This window comes from Glycine soja, chromosome 19, assembly GCF_004193775.1.
Source record: "Glycine soja cultivar W05 chromosome 19, ASM419377v2, whole genome shotgun sequence".
Classification (NCBI taxonomy): domain Eukaryota; kingdom Viridiplantae; phylum Streptophyta; class Magnoliopsida; order Fabales; family Fabaceae; genus Glycine; species Glycine soja.
Window position 1 is genome coordinate 38,794,488 of NC_041020.1, and position 25,019 is coordinate 38,819,506.

The 25,019-nt window shown below is 34.7% G+C and overlaps 2 protein-coding genes across 5 annotated transcripts; one reads left to right on the top strand and one right to left on the bottom strand.

Moving 5' to 3' along the window:
* The first annotated feature begins 559 nt into the window (after nt 1–559).
* On the top strand, nt 560–5,314 carry LOC114398232 (protein arv1 homolog). 4 transcript variants are annotated; one of them, XM_028360409.1, is made up of 10 exons: nt 560–711; nt 1,510–1,694; nt 1,805–1,852; nt 1,943–2,032; nt 2,717–2,762; nt 2,889–2,971; nt 3,069–3,163; nt 4,108–4,174; nt 4,311–4,386; nt 4,982–5,314. In XM_028360409.1, the coding sequence occupies exons 2-10, from the start codon at nt 1,608–1,610 to the stop codon at nt 5,131–5,133; spliced, it is 744 nt and encodes a 247-aa protein (XP_028216210.1). In that variant the 5' UTR covers nt 560–711; nt 1,510–1,607; the 3' UTR covers nt 5,134–5,314. The 4 variants fall into 4 exon arrangements, with proteins under 4 accessions (XP_028216210.1, XP_028216208.1, XP_028216211.1 ...); XM_028360407.1 differs by having other exon boundaries at nt 1,532–1,694; XM_028360410.1 differs by having other exon boundaries at nt 1,619–1,694.
* Nucleotides 5,315–6,628: 1,314 nt separating this feature from the next.
* LOC114400040 (rhomboid-like protein 20) lies at nt 6,629–24,747 on the bottom strand. The gene is made up of 8 exons (XM_028362289.1): nt 24,586–24,747; nt 24,346–24,446; nt 23,534–23,674; nt 23,122–23,188; nt 10,639–10,790; nt 10,451–10,552; nt 7,585–7,710; nt 6,629–7,150 (listed from the first exon to the last, which is right to left on the bottom strand). The coding sequence occupies exons 1-8, from the start codon at nt 24,608–24,610 to the stop codon at nt 6,983–6,985; spliced, it is 882 nt and encodes a 293-aa protein (XP_028218090.1). The 5' UTR covers nt 24,611–24,747; the 3' UTR covers nt 6,629–6,982.
* Nucleotides 24,748–25,019: the final 272 nt, after the last annotated feature.

Sequence of the window (25,019 nt, forward strand, 5' to 3'; positions counted from 1 at the left end):
CCCAAATTCCTTTCAGTTCATGACATAAACAACCTTAACCTCCTTCCACACTCGCAATAAATCAACCTTGATGAGCTCTGGGTTTTGTAATAAATCAACCTTAACCTTAACCTGCCTTCATTCTCTCTTAAAGAAGAACACTAGTTTTCAGTTGGTTGCAACAATGGACAACATGGATCAACGCTTGGTTGAAGCAAATCACAATTAGTTTTGAGTGATTGAGATTGACATGAATTGAAAATGGAGAGGGAGTTTTAACTGTAGGAATTTATTGGAAATTAAAAGGTAAACTACAGGAACTAAAAAAAAAGTTACGGACTAAATTGGATAAGTTTGGAAACTATAGGGACCAAATGGGTATTTAAACCTTAATTTTTTTAGTTATTCTATTATTAATATTTTAATTTTACAGTGATGATTATATATTAAAAAAATTATTTCGGCTGTGATTTTATATATATATATATATTAAAAAAAAGCAAAAGGAGGGACAGAGAAGCCATTTTTTTTTAAAAAAGGAGATGTTATATTTCAAATAAAAAGCCCAAACCAAGCCCAATTCAAGTTTCAGGACCAAGCAAGACACCCTGCGAATTCTGAAAGGATTTTCGAGTTCAGAGTTCAGAACTCAGAAGTTGGGTTTTTCTTCCGCTTCGCTATCTATGACACAATTTGAATTCATTGCTTCTCATATGATTGTGTTTATTTGAGGTAAACTTGCACTCTGCTGATTCATTCATTTTCTTTCAGTGTTTGTAATGTCGTAGGTAGTAAAATTCAATAATATTACCTTCATTTCTAGATCATACAATTTGCTTGCAATTTCTCTTCAATTTAGGTTTTTTTTTTTTTTTTTTTATAGTTTTTCAAATTCCTCGTATTTTTGAAACAGAAACACGAATTTGTATACATTGTTGGTCTTATTCGGAATTGTAACCTACTGTTGATTAACATTCCGGCATGATGAAATTCTGTGCGGTTAAGCTTACCTTCACACGAAATTCGCTTGACATCTTAATTTCATACTACAGTATGCATTGAATTTGGATTCGACATTCTGTTCAAATCCGTGGTTATGTGTGTTTGATCATCTCTGTTACTGCTGGAGTTATTTTGTGTTTTATAAAAGCTCGTGTCTGTTATGTGAACAAAAGGGGGATTAGGTTGTTTTTCTGTTTAGTGTTTAGTGTTTAGTGGTTGAGATTTTGCACTTCATGAGTTCTCTTTTGTTGGGTTATTCATAGATAAGGAACCTGAGTTTGTTTCTTTACTTAGGGGCTGAGTAAATCGTGATGATGCATGTAGTATGAATTTGTTATCATAGTGGAGACTTTTCAATTGTATTGGTGTACTTGACCTTGTGCATGCATTTTTGTTTCACTGTTCTGAGAGTTAATTTGCAACTTAATTAACCTTTCTTGAAAGAAAAATGCATCACCCTAACTTTTAAATTTTAATACATACCCATCTTAATTTTCTTGTCTCCTTGTCGGGGGTTTCACATCTGAGGTGCCTTCGTCTCTGTTTATAGAAGTTAGGCGTTTCCTGGATGCTGGCAGTTATGAAGGAGCTATTTTGATTGAATCTGAATTATAAATTCATCACCAATGGGTTACAGATGCATTCAGTGTGGGTGTCCTGTCAAAACACTTTACGTGCAGTATTCTCCAGGCAACATTCGCTTGATGAAATGTGTAGGTCTTTTTTTATATTTTAAAAAAATATGATATTCAAGATTGTTCATTTTATTTTGTTTTGCATTTCCCAGTTCATGAACTGATTTTGAGATCCTTTTGTGTCATAGGAGAATTGCAAGGCTGTGGCAGACGAATACATTGAATGTGAAATCATGGTGCCTAGTACTCCCTTATGCCACTGGTTTATAAGTTGAAACCTCTTAGTTTTTGTTTTGAGATTACCCTGTTTCCCCTTCCCTTTGCAGATTCTTGCGATAGATTTGATACTTCACAAGCCCAAGGCCTATAGACATCTCCTTCACAATGTCATCAATCAAGAAACAATGAAGTTCCAGGTATGGTTAAGCTCCTCCATTATTCCTCCTGCACTACCTTCCTGTATAATTACATCATTGTGGGTGTTGTTGTTTTTATGTATCATTAATGAACACTAAATTGTTTTTTACAGTTATGAGTATTGCAATTATGACTTTCCTTTAAAAAAAATGGCAATCTCATTATTTCAGTTAGCTTCATTGCTGACATTAGTATTTTATTTAATGATGCAGTTGTAATTTTATTGTTTGATAATACTAACAAACATGAAGCATTTTGAGTTTTGGACTGGATAATTAGAATCTCCAACAGGATTTACATTGTTACTTTTGGGGATTCTTAAATTTTATATGAAAAATATCTCACCAATAGATTTTTGGATATTTAATAAACAAATTGATATATTTCAGTTGCTACTTGCATTTTGGCCCTATCAATGCATGTGAGATGTTTGTTTTGGTTTTATAATCAGGTAAAATTTACTTGAATAATATGCATGGATCTATGTGAGAGTGCATTTTCTAAATGAGTATTCACAGAATAATGATTTTAATAACTCATGCTGATAAAATTCGTTTTAACATATGGCATGTAATGCTCAGAATAATGAGATTCTTATCTTCAATTTTTTACTTGTACTCCATACTCGATCATTTTTACCTTTTCCAACACTAACAAGCAGATACTTGTTCATAACTTTGCAGGGACTACTCTGGAAATTGGCTGTCATTTTCCTTTTTTTTGAATATTGTATGCATTCTTTTGTAGATATTATTCTTTTTTAATGCTTTAGGAGCATAAAGTCTTCAATTCTAGCTTTTGGTTTACTTTTACGAAATCATATATCACATATGAGGACTTTACCATTTGTTGAAGACAGATGTTTGATCTTGGAAAGCAGCAAGGGAAAATTGGATTCATCAATGAGTGTCTCTCCATCAGTATCAATATGCTGGAAGGTTCAGATATCTATATTAAAATCACCCTCTTTCTCAAATTACTTGGTCTAGATTTTTTTGCCAAGTATGATGAATGTTTTATGGCTTTCATTGGCAGGTGCTGATGGATGTTTTATTTGGGAACTTGATGTTTCTTTTAACTTTCTTCTTTATGGTTATGATGCTTTTCCATGTATCAATCACCATCACCAGGTATAAATTTTTATTTATTTGTCATACTTGTAATGAATAAAGGACAATTAGTAAACACACTTTCCATTTAATTAAACCGAAAAAAGTAAAATCTATTTGTTATTTTAGCAATTGGAAGAAACATTGAGTACCAAAATTTTCCATTAGGAATTTCATGAATCTATCACAATTTTGAATTAAAGAATTTTTTTTTTGGGTGTGTGTGTTTCTAATAGAATATGAGAGATAGATTGAGAGTGAGGAAGATATTATTATCAAAACCCAGTATAGAAAGGTTACATGCTCAGATTATATAGAGCCCAACTAACATAACTGTTCTAACTTTGTAACTAACTAACTAACTACTGTAGTTAGTTAGTTACAACAGCTGTCTACAGCTGTACTGACAGCTGTCAGTAATTACACCAAGAAAAGAAAATAACCCATCAGAGTAGGTATAGTCTAATAGTTTGTATTCAGATATGATGAGGAGAATTGCTTCTAGAGTCTTGTCTATTATGAGTATGAGTTTAGAGACATTGTTGCTTTGTGAATATTTAATGATTCTGAGAGAGATTTAGAAGTAGTTTGGTAAAAAGAAGAAACTGGTTGCATTAATAACAAGAGTACAAATGTAGCTTATATAGCCACTCAAATGGTTCCAACTGAAATAACTTCCTAAGCTCAGGACTGCTGCCACTGGACTGCTGTAAAACTGACTTGTAATAGATTAAGACAGGCTGATATGCTTAATGTTATGATATCAAGTATTATTTTTTTAACTTTGTAATTAATGGGATGGGAAAAGATGATGCATGATAGAATATGGGACAATTTTTTCTCATTTTAATTTTATGGAAGCATTTTTTAGGGGTTTCTTCATTATTTTTATATATTTCTACCACATCAGTTTGGTGTTTTTGGACCATGATGATCACTTCAGCTTAAATTATTCGTCTATGCAGGTGCATTGACCTTTTGCTTGCACTCATGATTTCAAGTTACTTCAAGATTTTTTTTATTGCCATGATGGTAATATTTACAATGAAGAAATCTAAGTTGGTTCTTTTAGTTTTACTGTTGATCACGTCCGGTGCCTGTCTTAATGTCTGTGATGTTAAATCCAATACATATCTATAACTTTATAAAGTATGTGTCCTTACAATAGGTCTGGGAGTTTCCATCTTCTGTGATCTTCATCATTGAATTGTTTTGTTTATCATCTAATGCTGCAACATTGAAAGGTTAGTAATCATGTTGCCGAATCCTTGGAGAAATCTTTTATTATACTCATTTAAAATGTGCAAGCATTGGACAACTGTTTGATGGCTCATCATAATTTGGCATTAGCAGTTAACAGATTCATAGGAAATTCAGCAACATATGTGGTATCCTTCAATTTTATATATTCCATCCCAAATTTTTATAAGCCATTTTTATGCTTAGGTTCTTTCACACATATGGTAGTGGGTGTACTTATGTTTTAGTTTGAATAGCCAGTGGTAGTAATGAAATTAACGTGTGTCTCGTACAAGAATTAAGTCAGTGAATGGAATAAAGATAAAATGAAAGTATTATTTTGGTTGTTTCACTGAAAATGGGTTTTTGATTATATCATCCAGAATGTCAATCCAACTATTATTCCAATCAATTGACTGCATGTGGTAGTATTAATGTCAATCCAACTATTATTCCACATGATCAAAACTGCATTTTCTTTTCTGTATTTGTGATTATTTTGGAAAATTGACTCTAGTATTGCTGCTTGTATTTTAAATATGATCATAATGCTTCTTGTTGAGCAATGAGCACTGATGAACGTTTTTTTTTGTCAACTAGTGATGACTGATTCAACTATGAGTCGTTGTGTTTGGACCTGCTTCAGTGCATATGCTATAAAATTTATTATCACTTGGATACTGGAGCTATTGCCGGGGCAATTAATGCAAGGCTGGAGTCAAATGCCATTCACATTCTATAAACCAGCATGATTTAGTTTTGCATTCTTATGCTAATGTATTAGTAGCCGAATTTCTTGGCAAGTGTTTCTGAGCTGTATATATATCCTTGACACTTTTTTTTCTTAAATTTAATTTGAAGCTCAAACATTTCCTAGGGTTCTCCAGAACGTTATTATGATGCTTCTTAAATTTAGTCATTTGCACTGCCTAATGATCGTTCATTTTGCTGCCATTTTGTATACAAAGGGGGTACATTTAGCCTGATCAAACACAGTATTTTACTTTTTATGCGAATAATCGTAAACGGGGTGCAAAATATCATCCAAATTTCCATCAACTTCGTCTGATGACTTGATAACTCGGCCAGGTGCTTCTTTGTTTTTAAGCGTACCTTATCTTATATATTTTTTACTGCAAAAGACTCGTATCATTTCATTAAAAATATGGGAGTAAATACAAGCAGGAATGAATTCAAAAACTTGAAAACTAGCAGACAACTTAGATGTCCTAGCAAAACAATTAACAACTTGATTTGCTTCCTTACGAACATAACTTGCTGAAAAGTTATTGATAGAAGTGAAGAATTCTGAGTTTGGTGTTATTCTCCAAAGCGTAATTAATTATTCTGTCATTTGTGATTTATTGAATATATAAGCTTTAAGAGTTACAAGTCTTTTTTAATTTATGACTTGTTTATAAGTTTGAATAAAATATAAGGATTTGATAAACAAGTTTTTCTTATTAACTTAAAGCATTTTTTTTCAAACATTTGAGCTTATAGCTTCTTTTTCTTTAATTTACATTCAATACTTAATAAAAAATTTCATCTACTACTTTTTTGATATATGATTTATTTTAATAAAGTATCTCCTTAAATGTCATCTTATTTATCACAATAATTATATTTATTTTGAACTTTCAATAAAATATTGTTAAACAAAAAAAATGAGTTAAAAAAAGTTTTAAAAAATTATAATTATTTAAAAATATTCCTTTGTTGATCTTAAAAATGCATAACAAATATGTCATACAAATTTGAAAATTGTTTTTATTAAATGTTTTCCATATTTTTTTTAATTTAATAAGCCAGGGAGAATTCAAACAATATATTAGTTGAAAATTGAATTTTCAATTAACTTAAAGTTATTTTCATTAAACCTAGCCTAAATTTTAAAAGATTTTTTTTCTTAAATACTAAGAACCGTCAAATCTTAGAAAATAACAAATGAGTCATTTTATTTTTTTCATTACTGCTGCTTGTTGCTGCTACTATTACTTCGGAACATTCAAAGCCGCACTTGAGAACTAGCATGCAAGCAGGAACCTCTCAAATAAAATTAGGAATTATACTTTACAGCCAAAATTAATTTCACCTTCCCAAAAAATGGGAGGTAAAAAAATTTCCACACATAGGCTTATTTTTTTTCACCCAATATGATTTTACATCGACATTTTGTAATATGATTTTTTTTTCAGATTAATTTAGTGTGTGGGTGTGTAGGTGGGGTGGGGCGTTAACAAGAAATTTCAAGACCAGCATGGAGCTGGGCTCATTTTAGAACCTGCAACAACAAATATCTGATTTTCACATTTCATAAAAATGTGCATCATTTCCATATGTTGCAAGTAATTTGTACAGGATCCTAACTCATCTGTCTATCAATGGCAGTACTGGAATGGATATTCTAAAGATTCAAGTTAAGGTGGGAAAAATGATCCTGAGAAAGGAGTAGTCCTTGAGGATGATATCATATACGAATGCCTGAAGTTCAAAAACATCCTCACATCATGATTAGTGAATTTCCAATCCCTCGTGATCAGGATTCCATCTATCAATTCAGAACAATCTGGCTCTCGCTTACGCGCAACATTTATCGAATTAGTGAGACTGTGCCTCCAGTAGGATGTTGGTGGCCACATTGACATCGTTTCTGGCCTGCACCAGGGCTTGTCTGGCAGAATTCCTGTCAAAGCCCATAGAGACTAGAGTAGTGATCGAATCCTCTGTTGGTTCTACAGCAGCTTGCATTGGAGCAGGGTAGTTTCTCTGCAGTCAACAGATTATATTAATTGTCAAAAGTACATAATCCTCTGCATATTGCTTCTAGGAATGTTGACATACTGAATGTAATAAACACTACATTAAATTGCATGACAAACTTTTTAGCTAAATATTTAAAGCCGACTTGCTTTGATTCAATTATATTTCCAAAAACAGTGGCAAATGATTTGACAGAAGCTGCAAGCTAATATGCATATTCTATTTTATTTTATTGCTACGCAAGCTAATATGCATGTGAATATTAATGTTTTTGTTCAAAAGGGAATTCGCTTCTTTTGTGAGATTACTACATACACACCCAGCTTCAAATATCACGGCTGCATAGAAAGCTGATAGGGTCATCAAAATCATAAATGCATAGCTGCCTAAGATATGCAAATCAAACCATAAAAGAAATACAGGCACAAAGTAAAACTTGCCTCCATTTGGCGAGCTGGATAGGAAGGTAAATTCCCGACAACATTCCTTGCTGATGATGGTGCACGTGGACTCCCCATAGATGGCAACAAAATTCGTGAAAAGAATGATGAGATCATCTCTGGGAACTGCAGTGTAGGATCACATGACCAAAACAAATAACTTCCCAGTAATCACTTAATGTATAACAATATATACTGCATAGTGTTTGAAATTAATACATTCAAATTATGGGGGAAATGAGAATTTGTGCCAAAAATGGAAAAACTAGATAGTCTAAACATTAAAAATAGATGAATGAAAGCAATATAATGGACTGTAACAAGATAAATATGAGAGTAGAGACTAGATAGATATCTAAATGCACTAAATACAGGAAGCACATTGCGGAGTCATATTGATAGTTAGATAAAATCTTAAATTTTTATCACCATCAACCTCAAACAAGAACAAGATCACCAGCTAGCATTTGGTTTCCAGATAAAAGGGCAGGCAGCATCTAATCTGTAAGTCCTATACAATGCCCAGCCCATGTAATGCATTGCAAAAATGAAAAGTTCCGCTGTTCTATCCTTAAAACTGTGCATGTTTCTTAATAAAGACAGTAAACTAATGCCATTTATAAGGAAGGAACTTAATCTCTGTTTGATTTACTTGGTGAATGAACTTCGCACTTCTCAAAGCAAAAATGCACATTCCAAGATAAACAGATTCCCTTATTAAAATCATAGTTATCAATCCTGGATAGTGGTGCAGCCATCCCTAAAAATGTAATGGTTGGATAGTGGGTTGTAGAATGACTGCTATTCTAAAATTGAGATGCAAATTAAATCATTTACACCACCTACATAAATGCTAAAAAAACAAAATTAAAGATGTTCATAATTAATAATCAAAACGAGAACAGAGAACAAAGCACTGCCATGGGGACAGAACCGAGCACTGTCATGGGGTTGGCCAGAAACCCCATATCAACAGAAGAAATGTAACCGGAAGACAGAACAAAAGTGACAAGTAGAGAGAACAAAACAGAAAGCTGTCACAGGGAGAGAAAACAAAACAAAGCAAGGCCACAGAATGAAGGTTGGGACTTGGTTGTCACCAGAAAACCACTGGAGATGGGTGGCTTTCACTATAGCACTGCGAAATGACACATTTTGGGTAGTGAAAGTGGCCACAACCCTACAAATGAAAAACACATCACCATTGAAATTCTGTGGCAGCCGATGGCCACTCTGCCATGTGCTGCTCCAAAAGCACACTATTGATAACTGTGAATAAAACACACTTTGAAAATATTGCTATCACAAACTCTGTTTAGATAGCAATACAAACAGGCACTAAGTGTCTACACTAATAGTATAATACCAGAAATATTTTAAATTTGGTTTTACCTCTAAGAAACAAAGTTCAAACTTCAAAGCATGCATAACAGGAAAGTGATTTAAATCAATCTAACTATTAAATCATGAGTAATTAATATGTTGACCTTTTTGCACCAAATTTTGAAATTTTTAAACAACTACAACAATGGGATTGTATGTATGAACATACGCGCGCGTGTGTGTAACCCAATATACAAAGTGCTTAATTTAAGCACAAATTGTATTTATAATATCAATATTGTATGCCAAATTTTATAAACATAAAAAGCCACTAGTATGTTGTGTATGAATCAAGGTAATTGAATCAGGATAAAAATCAATAATATATATACATATACACACACACACACACATAAATGCTGAATTGAATCACGTATTGTGAATCATAAGATTCATGATCAATAATATATATATAACACTCTACCTGTTGGGCTTTTTTAGTTTATAATTGCCAGCCCAATTAACTATTCAGACTAAACAAAATAAAAATAAATAAACAGAGAAGGACTGCAATAGGAGTTTTAACAACTCATGTGACCACAACTTAACTATCTAGGCATCTACAGAAGAGTTTTAAAAACAAGCCATGTAAATTTTTGAAGGCAACCAGCAAGGCCCATATCCAATGCCCACACCTGACCTGGTTTTCTTTCCTTACCTTTCCTTTCTTCCTGAATGCTAAACCCTAAATGCCATCTTCTTCTGCAACACATCAGAAATTTTTGTAGTTGTGCTGTGCCTGACCAACAACGCAACACTCGTGATGCGACACAAATCTATGGCATATAAGGCAGCTGCGATTGCCTTCATAGAGGACTCCGCAACCCAACTTGTTCCAGAATCATGCAATTCAAACAAATAGCAATTCTCATGTGATTTGCACAATTCAGGCAACGGTTCAGCTACAAGGATACGCAGTCCGATTTGCATTGCTGGTCCTCCGAATCGCATGTATCATATCGCAACTCGAGCAATACTTACTACCATGGTATGAACATATAGATATAACTCCATATAGAAGGCCACTTAAATCAATCTAATTAATTATAAGAAATTGATATGTTGGTCAGGGCGTCAGGCTCACCACATTTTTTAAATTTAAATTTGTAGGGATCAAAAAGTTGGTACAGACTTTTTCTTGAAAACTATGACGTTTGTTAATCTTAAGACACATCAAATATCAATGGATGAACGGAATACAAAGCAATCTTCAATTAATATGAAAATTTTCAAAACACGATGTGAAAGACAGAACTTTCCAATCCAACAGTATAACTAATGAAATACTCATCCTATAAAATGTTATTATAAGATTGATTTTGATTAACGATATCAATTAAACCTGACACAATATATTTATATACACATATTAAAAAGCTTGCATCCATGATAAAAAGGTAAACATTATTGGCCATCTGAATGCACTGATACATAATTGCTAAAATCTAAAATAAAAAAACTCGAATTTCAGACTTAAATTTACCTTTGCTTTGCGGATGTAAAAGACATTCAAACGGTACAAGGAACCAGCAAGGATGCCACACATTCCTGGTAAGATAGACCTTTTCCATGATGACAAAAGAAGCTACAATAATTTAAATTAGTTTTCAGACACCAAATGATTCTAGAAATGCATGTGATATAAGCACCCATAATTCAGTTCAACAATACCTGAAGACCAGCTAGATATATGAATGACTTGTCTGAGAAGAGGAAGCTAAACACACGAAACCGTGTTGAAACCGGAATGTCAAAGAAAAAGGGTAGAAATGAAGCAAATATAAGGCCATATGGTCCAGGAGTGACAAGGTTTGCTGTAGGATCTGCAAATAGTGGACATAAATCTATCAAATTCTTAATTAATATGTATGTTTCTTTTGCCACTAAAAAAAGAAGGCAGGACATTCAATATCATTCAACATTCCTACAAATAGGAGTACAAAATGTGAAAAACTATTCGTGAACTATTCGAGCTCAACTTGTTGAATACTTAATCAAACTTGTTTATTTTACAAAACTTGTTCAAGCTTGACTATAGACTAAATTATATAAATGAGTCAAGCTCAAACTTTATAAGTTTGCCACTAAAAGCCCATGAATAGCTTGTGTGAGTGTATGTGTTTGTATAATGATCCCGGTCTTTTATATAAGAAACGAGTACTTAATACATCAAAGATCAATAAAAGTAGTTAAATTAATAAATTTAATTAATAATGTCATAAATTTAATTTTTATTTCAGAAAACCCATACAATTAAATGGTTTAAATTGTGGTTATATTTAATGACACTACTCGTAATTCAAAGGATAATTTCTTCAATCAATGAGTACATCCACTTTTATGGAAAATGAGCAGATGTCTCATTAATAGACCTCACAATAAATTAATGGTATAAAAGAATATTAGCAATTACATATGAAAGCGGCTTAGGTTTCTGTTGAAAATCAGGAAATATATCTCATTCTTATAAATTGACATGTTAGGATTTCATTTAGGAGAAACATATCCCATTTATGTGAAACTACATCTCCTGTGATTATATGTAATTAATATCTCCCTTGTATATAAACCATCTTCGTAGGGTCTCTTGGACAAACGGTTTTCACTCATTATCCCTCTATATTTTCTCTCATTTTACATGGTATCAAAGCTAGGTTAAGGGAATAACAAAAGTCGTCCCCCACCACTTATCAGACCTTTATACTCGCTGTACCTTTTTCTGGCAAATTTCTTTCACTTTTTTGCCTGATGCCCCTCTTTCCAGCAATTTCCCCCTTTTCCGACTTCTTTTCTAGTCACCGGCGCAACTCTGGGGAATTCTCCAGCAACCTTTCCGGCCGGTGACTCCACAAGCAGCATTGCCGTCCATCGATCTACATGCTGCTCTCATGCACCCTTCGTTTGCATGCCAAACACCATTTGAGCATCCCACTGTTCCGACGCTTGACGGCACGTCCGCTCACATTTCTGGCCTTCATTTCTGGTAATAGGCTCCCTACACTGCGCACAAAGCCCAGTCAGTTCCGGGCCATTCTGGGACTGTTTCGTTTGTCGGATATTATTTTCAGTACTTTATTGGTTCCATTTTGTGGTACTGTTTGCCCTCTTTATCTCTTGAGAATGGCTCCCACATGCTATTGCTTTTTGTTTGCCGCTCATCTTGCAGCGAATTTCGGTGGCCTATCCTATTTTCGTCTCTTCAGCGTGTTTTCTGGCTGCCGCTTTCAGTTTGCCACTCATTTTACAGCGAAGAACTTTCTGGTCACCTATTTTGTTGCTGTCCGTTTCCAACATGTTTCTCGGTGACTTCTGCTGTGCTTCACTGCTTGTGCGTTTCTGCAACGATTTCCTCTCCTTTAAGTTTAAATAATTTCAGGCATCCTCTAATGTTGGTTTGAAGCTTCCAAATCATGGTTTTAAGAAAGTTGGATCTTGCATAGAATTTTCTTAGGCTGATGGATATTCTACCTCTCTCTTTCTAGTGATATTCCCCAACTTCACCAAGATCTCTGAGTTGTCTTCAAAATATTGTTTGAAGCTTCCAAATGTTGGTTTTAAGAAAGTCGGAACTTGCTTTGGCTGATGGACATTCCAGTTCTCTCTTTCTAGCAATATTCCCTGACTTCACCAACATCCTTGAGTTGTCATTCAAACTGTTGTCCTTTTTAGTGGAGCTCAATTTTTTTTATCTTTTTTGTTGGGAATAAATTTTCTTGTAATAAGCTGAAAGCTTAGTAAGCTTCAACTTGACGGGGAGTGTTGAAAATCAGGAAATATATCTCATTATTATAAATTGATGTTAGGATTTCATTTAGGAGAAACATATCCCATTTACGGGGAACTACATCTCCTGTAATTATATGTAATTAATACCTCCAATCTATATAAACCATCTCCCCAGGGTCACTTGGAGAAACAGTTTTCACTCATTATCCCTCTATATTTTCTCTCATTTTATAGTTTCTTATAGTTAGGACCAAAAAATGCTCTCATTTGTTTCTTATTTAAAGGACTATAGGTAGGATTAATTTTAGATAAGAAAAACAGGTGTCTACTTAGTAAATTGTAATTTTATCTAAAACAATATCATTTCCTAACTTCCATGTTTAAAGATTCTTTAACTCTTTATTTAAATTTTTATTTCATATTCTAGCATGAAAATGTTTATTAAATACTACATTAATAAACTTAAACAATACTTCAAGATTTCATAAGGGAAAAAAATAATTACATTATAAATGAGTTAAATAAGTCGGGCTCAAGCTTCACATTATTAACACCTGAGTTTCAAATTTGACTCCTTTAAATAAAAAAGTCAATCTTAAGCCAAATTTGGGCAAGCCAAGTTTGGGCTTTAAGTGCTCAGCTTGGCTTGACTCATTTACACCGCTACTTAAAAGTATGCTATTGCCAAAAAGCAAATCATCTACAATAAACAAGTAATACGCTTTCCTAGTTTTCAAATTTCTTGACGGAAGATATCATAATCAGGGGTTGTGTGTTGATTTCAATACAAAACCAACCAGTTCACAGTATGAAGACTGAAAGTAGAGTCTGAGGAGTCAAGATTTTATGCTTGGACGGCTGAGGTATCCCTATAGAAGAAAACTTGCAGGCCTTCCAAAGGATGACTTTTCTCAAATAAAGATGATTTGGCATTTACAAGATTGTCAATTGTCATGATACTTCTGATATTAGAGCCAGCCAGTTCCTATGATAAATAACAATGTGGTTAGGTTAGGAACATGCCTTAGAATTGTTTCATTTCTGAAACACCCCATCATGTGAACGTCCTTTGGGCTTGAAGAGTGAATAAAGCATCAACTCACTGCATAATGAGCTGGGAATCAATTCCAAAAGAATTGAAGCAGGAAAAAAAATTCAGACTGTTGATCAAACAGGCTGCTTTCCCATGTCAAGGATCTGTTAGATTATCTAGAAAATACATTGTGACATCAATATTGTATCCTAAAATATTTTAGTGTACTTAAATTTTTAGATGAATTTGGCTCCTCTAAAGTAGATGTGAAAGGTGAGAAAGTGAGGGCTTGTCTATCGTTGATTTAAAATGGATTATGTTTATAAAATGCTTTATTTTCAAGTTAACAGTGGATAGTTTCTCACTATCTAACCTTACACACCTCATCATTTAGAGGAGCTAAATCCATTTTAGGTGATCTCTTGGGAGTTGTTTCCATATTTCATTATAGTGCATGATTTGTTTCTTATTTAATTAGGACTAGGAACTTAATATTTAATAGTATACATATGGGTTAATGCATTGTATTTTGTCATACATCCTTCACACCAAATATCAATATAATTTTATTATTCTGGGCATTTCTATCCTCTCTTATTCCTTCCATACTTAAAAGTTACAATGATCAGTAGGAACAACTATCTCAAAACTTTGAGTGGTTACATGTAAGGCCAAGAGTGCTCTTGAACCAGTAACTATTGGGTCTTGTTAACCCTAAGGGAACTAATTAAGGAATTAAAAGGGGAAAGGTTTTATTGGAAATCATATAGGAATGCATTTTGAAATCATAGGGGAACGTATTTTTACACATCCCAATACAAAACTTTCTCCTTTTACTTCCTTAACTAGTGCTCTAAGGGGCACTAGTTAGCATTTGCCATACTATTTTAGTAAAAATTAGAGGACATCTGTTGGATGGCTAGCAAACAATTATTGCAGCAGCTCAATAAATCAATCATGACGACAATTAATACAACAGTCAGTGGGGATTTGTGCTAGAACCACATTAATGCCCGACGCATTCCTCATTTCAAATGTTTAATTGATTTGGGACTTCAACTCTTTGTGGAAGAAAATGTTTAAATGATTGGTGCTGTGTCGCATGTTTCTCACTCTTAGTTTTTTAGTCTTTTTTCCTTCTATTCTTGGTTTAGTTCTCAAGGATTTTTACCCTCTTGCTTTTCTGCCTCTCTTTTCTATCTTAGGAAAATTCTCTTTTTATTAAAAAAAAAGTTTGAAAATGCCTTCTAACATCCTTTACCCCACAGAATTTAACAGGCTTAAAGACTTAGTGAAAATTACACATGAATTATACTTATTCTTTAATTTGACATTGACGATGAAATGGTATTGATTACAGGAAATTAGGAATCAAATTACATACTCTTTTTGGAAAGCTCCCAACACATCTTTAGGAAGAGTATGGATGAGCCAGTTTGCCTCATTTAGCAAATGAGAAGGTGATAAAAAATTCAAAGAGTATCTACTAGGATGCTATAGTGAAAGCTCTTGTGTAATTAGAGAAATAAAATAATTCAATTCACTACTATGCTTCGAGAGAATGCCAAAGAGTATCTACTCAGACACTGCAGTGGAAGTAGTAGACAACAAAAGTTCCTTTATTATGGATGCTTTATTCTGTCTCCACTTATGATAGGCAAAGCCAACTTGTTGAGTTCTTGCAATTGTTTGGCTCATTGAAACCCCTAGTCACTAGCGCTTACCTTTTTCTTCCCAATAGAAGCATACACTTAAAAGATAATAATTTGAATATTATTGTAACTCTCTATTTACAAAGAGTGAACACAAGACTTATTTATAAGCTACCAACGACCAAATTATGGAAAGAAATACAATGGAACAAAATTTGTACAAATCAAATCTGCACTAATTACAGAAAAAAATCTGTGCTAATTATGTAATATATCACAACACTCCCCCTCAAGCTGGTGAATATATATCTATCATTCCCAGCTTGTAAGTAAGGTCTTGAAGCTGCTCCGTGGGAAGTCCCTTGGTGAACATATTTGCCAACTAAAGCTTTGAAGGGATGTATTCGGTGGCTATAAGACCACTGTCCAATTTCTCCTTAATGAAATGTCGATCTATCTCTATGTGCTTTGTTGGATCATGTTGAATTGGATTGTGTGCAATGCTGATGGCGGACTTATTAACACAAACCAGTCCAATAGGAGCTTCATATTTTATTTTGAGGTCATCAAGTATGATCTTCATCCATAACAACTCACAAACTCCTTGAGCCATAGCTCTAAATTCTGCTTCTGCACTTGATCTTGCAACCGCATTTTGCTTCTTACTCCTCCATGTTACAAAACTTCCACCCAAGAACATGTAGTATCCTGTGGTGGATCTACTATCAACAATTTGATCCTGCATAGTCAGCATCAGTATATACTTTCATGGATAAATTTTTCTCTTTTTTAAACAACAATCTCATTCCTAGAGAAGACTTCAAGTACTGAATGATCCTATTTACTGCCTGCAAATGTCTCTCTCTTGGGTCATGCATGAACTGACTAACCATAGTAACTGCATAGGCTATATCAGGCCTAGTGTGGGATAAGTAGATAAGTTTTCCCACAAATCTCTAGTACTGTGTCTTCTCTATCTTTGAATTTTCTTCATCATTTTCAATCCAGTGATTTTGTTCTATGGGTGCTCCAGTGGTTTTACAACCCAACTCGCCAACTTCTTTGAGGAGATAAAGTATATATTTTCTCTGAGAAATGAAGATACCTTGCCTAGAGTATGCAACCTCTATCTCGAGGAAGTACTTTAGCTTCCTGAGATCCTTCATCTCAAATTGGGCAACCAACCTCTCCCTCAAGGTCTGTTTTTCAAGCTCATCATCGCCTGCAATAATTATATCATCGACATAGACCAAGAGCAAAGTAAGTTTATCATCTTGGGAGTGTTTTATAAAGAGAGTATGGTCACCTTGGCTTAGCTTGTACCCCAAAGATACCATAGCTTGAGTGAACCTATCAAACCATGCCCGAGGAGACAGAGCGAATGCCTCCTCATAATTGATCCCATAGGTTTGGGTGTATCCCTTTGCAACCAACCTCACCTTATACCGGTCCAATGTGCCATCAACCTGATATTTAACTGTATATATCCACCTACAACCCATTGTCTTTTGGTCTTTCGGTCTCTCTACAATCTCCCAAATCTCATTCCTTTCCAATGCACCCATTTCTTCATTCACCGCTCGAACCCAATTCTCATCCTTTAAGGCTTCTTGTACTGATGTAGGGATTCTAATAGAATCAATAGCTGAAATAAAACTCTAGTGCTGTAGAGAAAGATTTTTAGTAGACACAAATTGGGATATAGGATATTTGGCACAAGATCTTTTTCCTTTTCTTAAGGCAATGAGCAAATCATCTAGGTTAGATTCACAAGAGGCATCTAAGGTGTCCTCAAGAGTATGAGTTCTTAACTCCGGTTCTGATGATTGAAGTTGTTGTTGGACCAGGTCGGATTTTTTCCTTCGCTGGTACTGGTTTCCAAAGCGTTTGTCCTCCTTATGTTGAACTGGTGATGATGCTGGTTTAGGGTCTTTGTCATCCTCCATAGGAGTGGAATCCTGTAACAAGAGAAAACATGACAACTCAGGGATCTCAGCTTCTAGACTACTCTCCCCCTGAAGCGAAGGACTAGTGAAGAAAGACTCTGTTTCATGAAAAGTGACATCCTTGGAAACAAACATGACAACTTTGAGGGTGATAGCATTTGTACCCCTTTTTGTTTGAGGCATAACCTATGAAGACACATTTGCTAGCTCGAGGATCTAACTTTCCCCGATGAGGACCATGAACATGAACAAAGACAGGACATCCAAAGACACGACTCTGAAGACTGGTCATAAGGGGAACAGAAGGATAGTATGTGATCATGAGTCGAATAGGACTAACACCATTTAAAACACGAGAGGGTAATCTATTTATCAAGTAGCGGTTAGAACAACTTCCCCCCAGTAAGACTTAGGAATAGACATTTGGAAGAGTAAAGCTCTGCCAACCTCAAGGAGATGTCGATTTTTCCTTTCTGCAACCCCATTTTGTTGAGGGAGATCCACACAAGTTAACTCATGAACAACATCATTATCTTTGAGGAAATTGGAAAGGTTTTGATTCACATACTCTCTCCTATTATCATAACGTAATCTTTTAATCGGGCTCCCAAATTGTGTTTAAATTATACAGTAAAAGTTTACAAACAATTGGAAAACTTTAGAGTTGTCTTTCATGAGAAATATCCAAGTAACCCAAGTGCAGTTATCAATAAAAGAAACAAACCACATTGCAACAGAAATATTACTGATAGGTGCAGGTCCCCACACATCCGAATGAACAAGATTAGAAGGTTTAGAACTTTTATTAGTACTGGGAAGAAAAGTTGTTCAATGGTGTTTAACAAACTCACAAACATCACAATGAAAAGACTCGACTGACATTTTTGTAAACAAAAAAGGAAATAAAGACTTAAGGACACTGAACAAAGGATGACCCAGATGCCTGTGCTGAAGCCATATTTGGGAGGATGACCATGGTTCTGAACTTGTTCGATGAGTGGAAGTGAGAACCTTCTGTCTGGTACACTCTTTATTGTCCTCATGCTGCAAGTAGTATAACTCGCCTTGCTCTTTAGCAATTCCAATCGTCCTCCCTGTGACAAGATCCTGAAAAACACAATGGGAGTGGAAAAATGTCACAACACAGTTTAAGTCCTAAGTGATTTTATGAATAGACAAGAGGTTATTAGATAGTTTGGGAACATGGAGCACATTGTTCAAATGAAGGGAAGATTGAAGTTGAATGTTACCGCAACCAGTAACGGGGGTATGAGAACCATTAGCGACGGTGATGTGTTGGTTATCAATTAAAATGGTGTAGGATGAAAAATAAGAGTGAGGTGTCATATGATCAATAGCACCAGAGTCTATATTCCAGATATTTGCAGTACCAGAAACATTAAAGGATAGGGAGCTAGAATTCTTACCTATCATGGTTAGGGAACAAGAGCTAGATGTCTAACTAAGAGAGTCCATAAGGGCCCGTAGACGTTCCAATTCTGTTTTGCTAAGAGTTGGGATCTCCTTTTCAGCCTATGGGATAGGTGTGTCTTCTACACCTTTGGAAGCAGACGTTGTTTATTAGCACACCTTTGTGTGGCACCTTTAAATCCTCCGACGCGCTCAAGTACCTTCTCCTTTCCATGAAGTCTAAAACATGTCTCCTTAGTATGACCTGGCTTCCTACAATAGCTGCACCAGCAATCATCACGGTTAGCCTTTGTGAGAGCTTTCCCAAATGAAGAGGATGAGCCTTTTGTGGAACCCTTGCCAGTAGCTAAGGTTGAACCATCAATAGAACTGCCCCCTTCCAACATTACTAACCTCTGAGTTCTTCTCCTCGTACAATGTAGAACACCTCTGAGAGAGAAGGAAGATTTTCTTTGCCCAAAATCTGAATCCTAATCGGATCAAACTCAAAGTTCAGTCCAAAAAGAAATTTAAAGATTCTCATCCTTTCAATGCACTGTCAATGTGGCAGAATCAGCTGTGAACGTCATTTTCAAATCCTGATATTGATCCAACTCGATCCATAAACCATTCAACGTCCCATAGTAATCTGTTACTGAAAGACTCCCCTGTTTGGTATACAAAACCTTATTCTCTATTCCATAACATGCTGTAGTATCCTTCTTCATAGAATACGTTTGACTAAGATTCTCCCAAATCTCCTTAGTAGTGGAGAAGAACATACAGTTCCGACTAATTTCTTGGGTCATAGAATGCCATAACCAGGTCATGATAAGAGAGTCTGCATCATCCCAAGCTTCATAGTTAGGATCTATTTGGGCTGGAGGTTCTCCTTCTATGTGGTTCAACTTCTTTCGTCCCTTGAGAGTAGTGCGAACCAACTGGGCCCACGGGAGGTAGTTGTGCCCATCAAGTCGATACGAGCCTTGCAATGCCTGAAGGTCATTGGGATTGAGAAGAGGGATTGTCTTGTTTGTAGACATAATGGGAAGAGGAAAATCGCAGAAACAAGACAGAAAAAACGCAAAACGGTAACTGTAACCTTCTCGAGCCAGGGTTTCTTAACAGCCGCAAAAGGAGGCTGTTTTAGGGAAAAATAACCCCTGGAACAGAACCGGGGTGGGCCGGCAACCTATTATGTGGCGGCGCTGTCGAAAAAGATGGCCTGTACGGTGGCACGTGGCTTACACGTGTCGGAGACAAAAACGGCGAGTGGTGGCGCATCCGGCGGCGGTTGGCGGTGAAACTTCAGGGATGGGCTGATCTGGAGAAGGCACTTATGCTGGTGAGTTCTCTGGTCAGTTTCGCAGCGGCGGACAACGGCGAACGGTGGCTGATGACGGCGGAAGGTGGCTGACGGCAACGGATGACGACCAATGGTATATGCAGTGACTGGGCACTAAAACAGTATCAACTACAGCAATGAAGGCTGCCTGGAAAAATGCAGAAGCAGAGCCCCCTAGATCGGGAGCTCTGATACCAACTTGAAAGATAATAATTTGAATATTATTGTAATTCTCTATTTACAAAGAGTGAATACAAGACTTATTTATAAGCTGTCAGCAACCTAATTAAGGAAATAAATACAATGGAACAAAATCTTTACAAATCAAATTTGTACTAATTACAGAATAAAAATTGTGCTAATTATGGAATGTATCACAACACATTCAATTCATTAAGGAAGAGCCTTAATCACTAGCTACACAAATGCACTTTAGATTCTTTCAATTGCCACTCAAAGTAGTATACACAAATGTGATGTTGTTAAAATCAAATGCTAAAAAACTGATCAGCCTTGTGTGTTAGAACAAAGCTTGAAGAGCTTGAAGCCCCTAGTTTAGTTTTGGTTTGATAATTTTGCAAGACCTAACATGTTTTGATAGATGAGACATTTGTATTGAATGTTTTAGACTAGGCATGTGTGTGATATAGTTTTTAATCTTTTTCATGCTTAGTGTTTGATCAGTTAAGAAGTAGATGAAGATTTCTTTGTCTTTAAGTTTCTTAAGAACTCAATTCTACTTGAAATTTGGCTAGCAACATCGAATTAATCGATGGTCTTCATTTGGTAATCAACTGCCCAAGCCAGTTTCAGAAGAAGGAAGGTTCTACAGCTTAGGATAATCAATTACCCCATATGATAATCGATTACCCAGCTCTTGGAAACAAAGAGAAACTCTCTGTGTGAATCGATAATCGATTATCCAGTCAACACAAAAAAAAACTGAAATTCTCAGATTGAAACAAATTAATCAATTACCCTTTCTGATAATCGATTAACCTGTTTCTGGAATTGTAGAACAAAAGGGATTTTGACGAATTAATCGAGTACCTGTTTTTATAATCGATTAGATTTGTTTTAACAGACAAAATTTATAAATACTCCAACAGTTTTCTTTTTACGAGACTCTTGATTTGTTCAGTTTAAGAGAAAAACATTTTCAAGAGAGTTCTAAAAAGGAATAGCACTGCAATAAGTCTGAAGATTGACATTGATAAAAAAATCACTCATTTTACAATCATGAATTGATCAACTTGTGAAGACATATTGAAGATCAAAGATTTACACATTTCAGGTGTATTCAATCCTTATCTTTTAGTCTTTTAAGAGTGTTGTTCTTGGTTAGAGTTACTAGGGGTGTTGGAGAATTGGTAGGGTTTCAATTTTGGATCTTTTCTTGTAGGGTTCAAGAGAAAGATTTGTTTTCTATTAGAGAATCGTGTGTACATAGTGTTTGTATTAGTGTTCTCTATATAGTGGATGTTCTAAGAGGACTTAGAACAAACTAGATGTAGGTTCGGATTGGACTGAACTAGTATAAACTCTTATGTGATTCTCTTATTCTCTATAACTCTTAGTTTTGTAATCATATTGGGAGTGAAATAGATTTCAAAGGGTCATCATAAAAGTTTCTATTTTCTAAAGATCTTTTGAAGAAACTTTGATTGATTTAAAGAATTGTTTTTAATCGATATTAAGAACGATTTGGTAAAGATTTTGAAAGAGTCTACTTAACCCCTCTTTTAAATTCTCAGCCTGATCCAACATTGTGTTCCAGGAATTAGCAGCCATACGCTCAAAGCTCATATAACTACCCTTTTTCAGTAACATGCTACTTACGTTATTTTTCCTGGTGAGAAGTTAAAGGAAAACAAAATAATAACTTCATGAACATAAACACAAGTACCCCATTATAAAAGCACCAATTGACACTCAAAATTTGGCAATAAAAACCAAACCTTAGCTTTTATAGAGTTTTGACATTCTGTCATAACTTCTCGTCATCTGAACTGGCATAAATTCATAAGCCATCTTTTTGGCCAGAATTGGATTTAATGGAATGACTAGAGAAACTACCCTCCTAATGTAACTCATTCTTGTATTGATGTAAATGAATTCATGACATTGGACTAGTTAAGATATAGGACCATTCACAAACAATAAAAAAAAGATGAACTTACAGAACTGAAGCATAGAGAACACATTTAAGATATTGTTTACAGAAAGAAAAACAGTGTCTACATTAAGCTGCAAACCTATTAACTCATTAGGACGGAAAATGTTAACAAGTTGATGGTAGGCATTTGGAAATAAAATAATCACATGATTAAGGCACAGTTTTGGTAGTAAAATAATTTACCGAAATAAATTCATCTATTAGTACTAGATTCAAGAAAATAACTAATCGAACACATTGATAGCATAATGCCAAATGTCCTGAAATTCATTCACCTAATGATACAAGCTATTGACACAAACAACAATCCTTGATCCTTTAAATCAATAGAAATTAAATTGTTTTGAATATTATAATAATAACTTCAAGAATTAAATTTTTAAATAAAACTTCAAATGCAAAACTCTAACTTCTTTATGGTCAAACTCAAACAGAAATCACTTTATGTACTCCAAAATGTGCACTGTCAAGCTGTTTTCTTGGCCTTGCCTAAATAGCACTGAGACATTTTGTTATTTGTACAGAGAAAGGAAGGCACCAAAGAGGTTCAAATTAAGAAATTAAGAAGTTATATTGGCATTAGCATATCATATGAAGGGAACCCCTCATAAACAATGAACCATATATCCTGCTATATGTGTTCCTCACTAAATCGGTATTAGAAAAAAAGGTCACCAAATGCTATAAAAAGGGTCAAAAGATGAGACAAAAAACAGTCAAGAAGGAAAATTCAGCACATGAACAGGCATGACATCCACAACCAAAAAATTAAGCAAAATGTATTGCAAGAAAAATAATATATGGAGATTAATCAAAGTTAATAGAGTAAAAGAAAGTAATGTGAAGACCAATATTGAGAACAATACCTTTTAAAAGTGCTACAGCAAGGACCTCAAGCAGTAGTGAAGTTAATATGGAGAACACAATAAAGACCTGCATAAAGGGCAACCACAAATATTTGAAACCACATACAAGGTACAGAAAAACATCTCTCCCCATCTACTGTGTGCATATGCATTCGTAAGGTTGTTGTGCAGTGGCGAACCAATGATGGACGTAGATATGGTATTTTAAAAATGAACATAATAGCACTGACAATGCAACAAGGCACATGTTGATGATGGATAGGCGGCTATTTTGAACAGGGGGAAATGTTGCAAATCAATCTAACTAATCATATGCCTTATTTTTTAAATAGCCAGAACTTGGTTTCAAAAATATATCTAGAGAGGGCACATAAACTCCTGAATACAAACTTACAAAATACAAATTACTTACTGAGTATTTATTGGAACCTATCTGTCTCTCAAAGACCCTGAAGTAATATAGAAGATACAATCCAAACATCAACTCTGGTGTTGACGAGAAGGAAAATATGGAAATGATCAACTTCCAAAGGCGAAGCTTTCCAAAAATATCCTGCCAAAAAGAGAAAAGAATGGGTTAGACTACATAGCTAATGGAGATATCAGGTTGGTTTGGCAGTAAAGAGAGAAGGGACGGAGGGATAGGCCATGGATTCGAATCCTCCCGCTAACAAAAACTAACAAATTAACAACTAACATTTGCGGATTAAAAAAAAAAGACTACATAGCTAATGCACAATAAGTTCACATCTGCGCAATAAATAACACAGTTCCAGTGTTTCTAGTGTTTAAATATTCCAGAAGGGCAAATAATGAATAAGTAATATTTATTCTCCCACCAGATTTGTTCATTAATGGCATTATCCCTAACTACAATTGCAAGAGAAATAACGAAATGAATCTGCAGCTCAATTTTAAATCAATGTAGGTTTTACCACATGGATCAATCCTATAAAGCCTTATCATACCAAATTGACATATCATGCCAGGCAATTTTAAATAAATCCAAATCATTACCTAAAAAAAGGGATTCAAACTAATTAAGGATCAAAATCAAAATCTCAAAAACAAATGACAATTCACTCCTTAAGTCCTAAACACACATGAATATCACACACAAAACCCAGTTCAACGTTCTTAAAACAACACATTGTGCCTGATCACCAATTATTACATAAAATAAAAAGGAACGGAAAATTAAAAAGAAAAGACAAAAAGGGGTACCTGATACGACAACCCCAGAGTGCTGAAACGGCCTTGGATCCCAAAGAAGATTGTGAAAAGCGCCGAAGTGATGATGAAAGCCCTTGTGACGGGAGCATTTGCTGCGAACACATAACAAAGCATTTGAACATCATAAAAACGAATCAAAAGGGGAAAAACTTTGACACAAAAGAGACAAAGGGGGTGTGAAAAATGAACACCCCAGATGATTATTTGGCTCGGGAAAGAGAATTGACGCACTGAAACCAGATGGGCCTCCGTTCATCTTCGCAGTGAAGCAGAAAGCAACGAACTCTTCTTCAGAGTTTTTCTGGGTTTTCTTTTTTTCGTGGCCTTCTCTTCGCTGTTAGGATTGCTTCTTGTTTGAGTTTTTCCACGGTTTGGTATATATTGAATCAAATTATTTTAATCATTTAATTAAATTTTAATAAGTAATGGAAAAGAAAATAAAAGTGAATGACTCCTTTGGAATCTTCTGTTCCGTCTAACTGCCTCTTTGGTCGGAGTTAGGCCACTTATGTAATTTTCATTCATTTATTTTTTTTAAATAAAATAAGTAGTGTACTTATTTTATAATAATTAAGACATTTTTTCTTTTATTTTTAAAAGAATTATAATTTTAATTCTTCTATTTTTTAATTAAGATATTTCATTTTCTATTTTAAAAAAGATTG

Bases quoted from the DNA above. Each gene is read 5' to 3' on its own strand.
- LOC114398232 (XM_028360409.1), top strand. From the start codon at position 1,608: ATGGGTTACAGATGCATTCAGTGTGGGTGTCCTGTCAAAACACTTTAC. The intron at 1,853-1,942 runs GTGCCTAGTACT...TTCCCTTTGCAG, and splicing joins ACATTGAATGTGAAATCATG to ATTCTTGCGATAGATTTGAT. The intron at 2,972-3,068 runs GTTCAGATATCT...TTTCATTGGCAG, and splicing joins CAGTATCAATATGCTGGAAG to GTGCTGATGGATGTTTTATT.
- LOC114400040 (XM_028362289.1), bottom strand. From the start codon at position 24,610: ATGAACGGAGGCCCATCTGGTTTCA. The intron at 10,553-10,638 runs GTATTGTTGAAC...AAATTATTGTAG, and splicing joins TATATCTAGCTGGTCTTCAG to CTTCTTTTGTCATCATGGAA. The intron at 7,151-7,584 runs GCAAGTTTTACT...TGTTGACTGCAG, and splicing joins ATCCAGCTCGCCAAATGGAG to AGAAACTACCCTGCTCCAAT.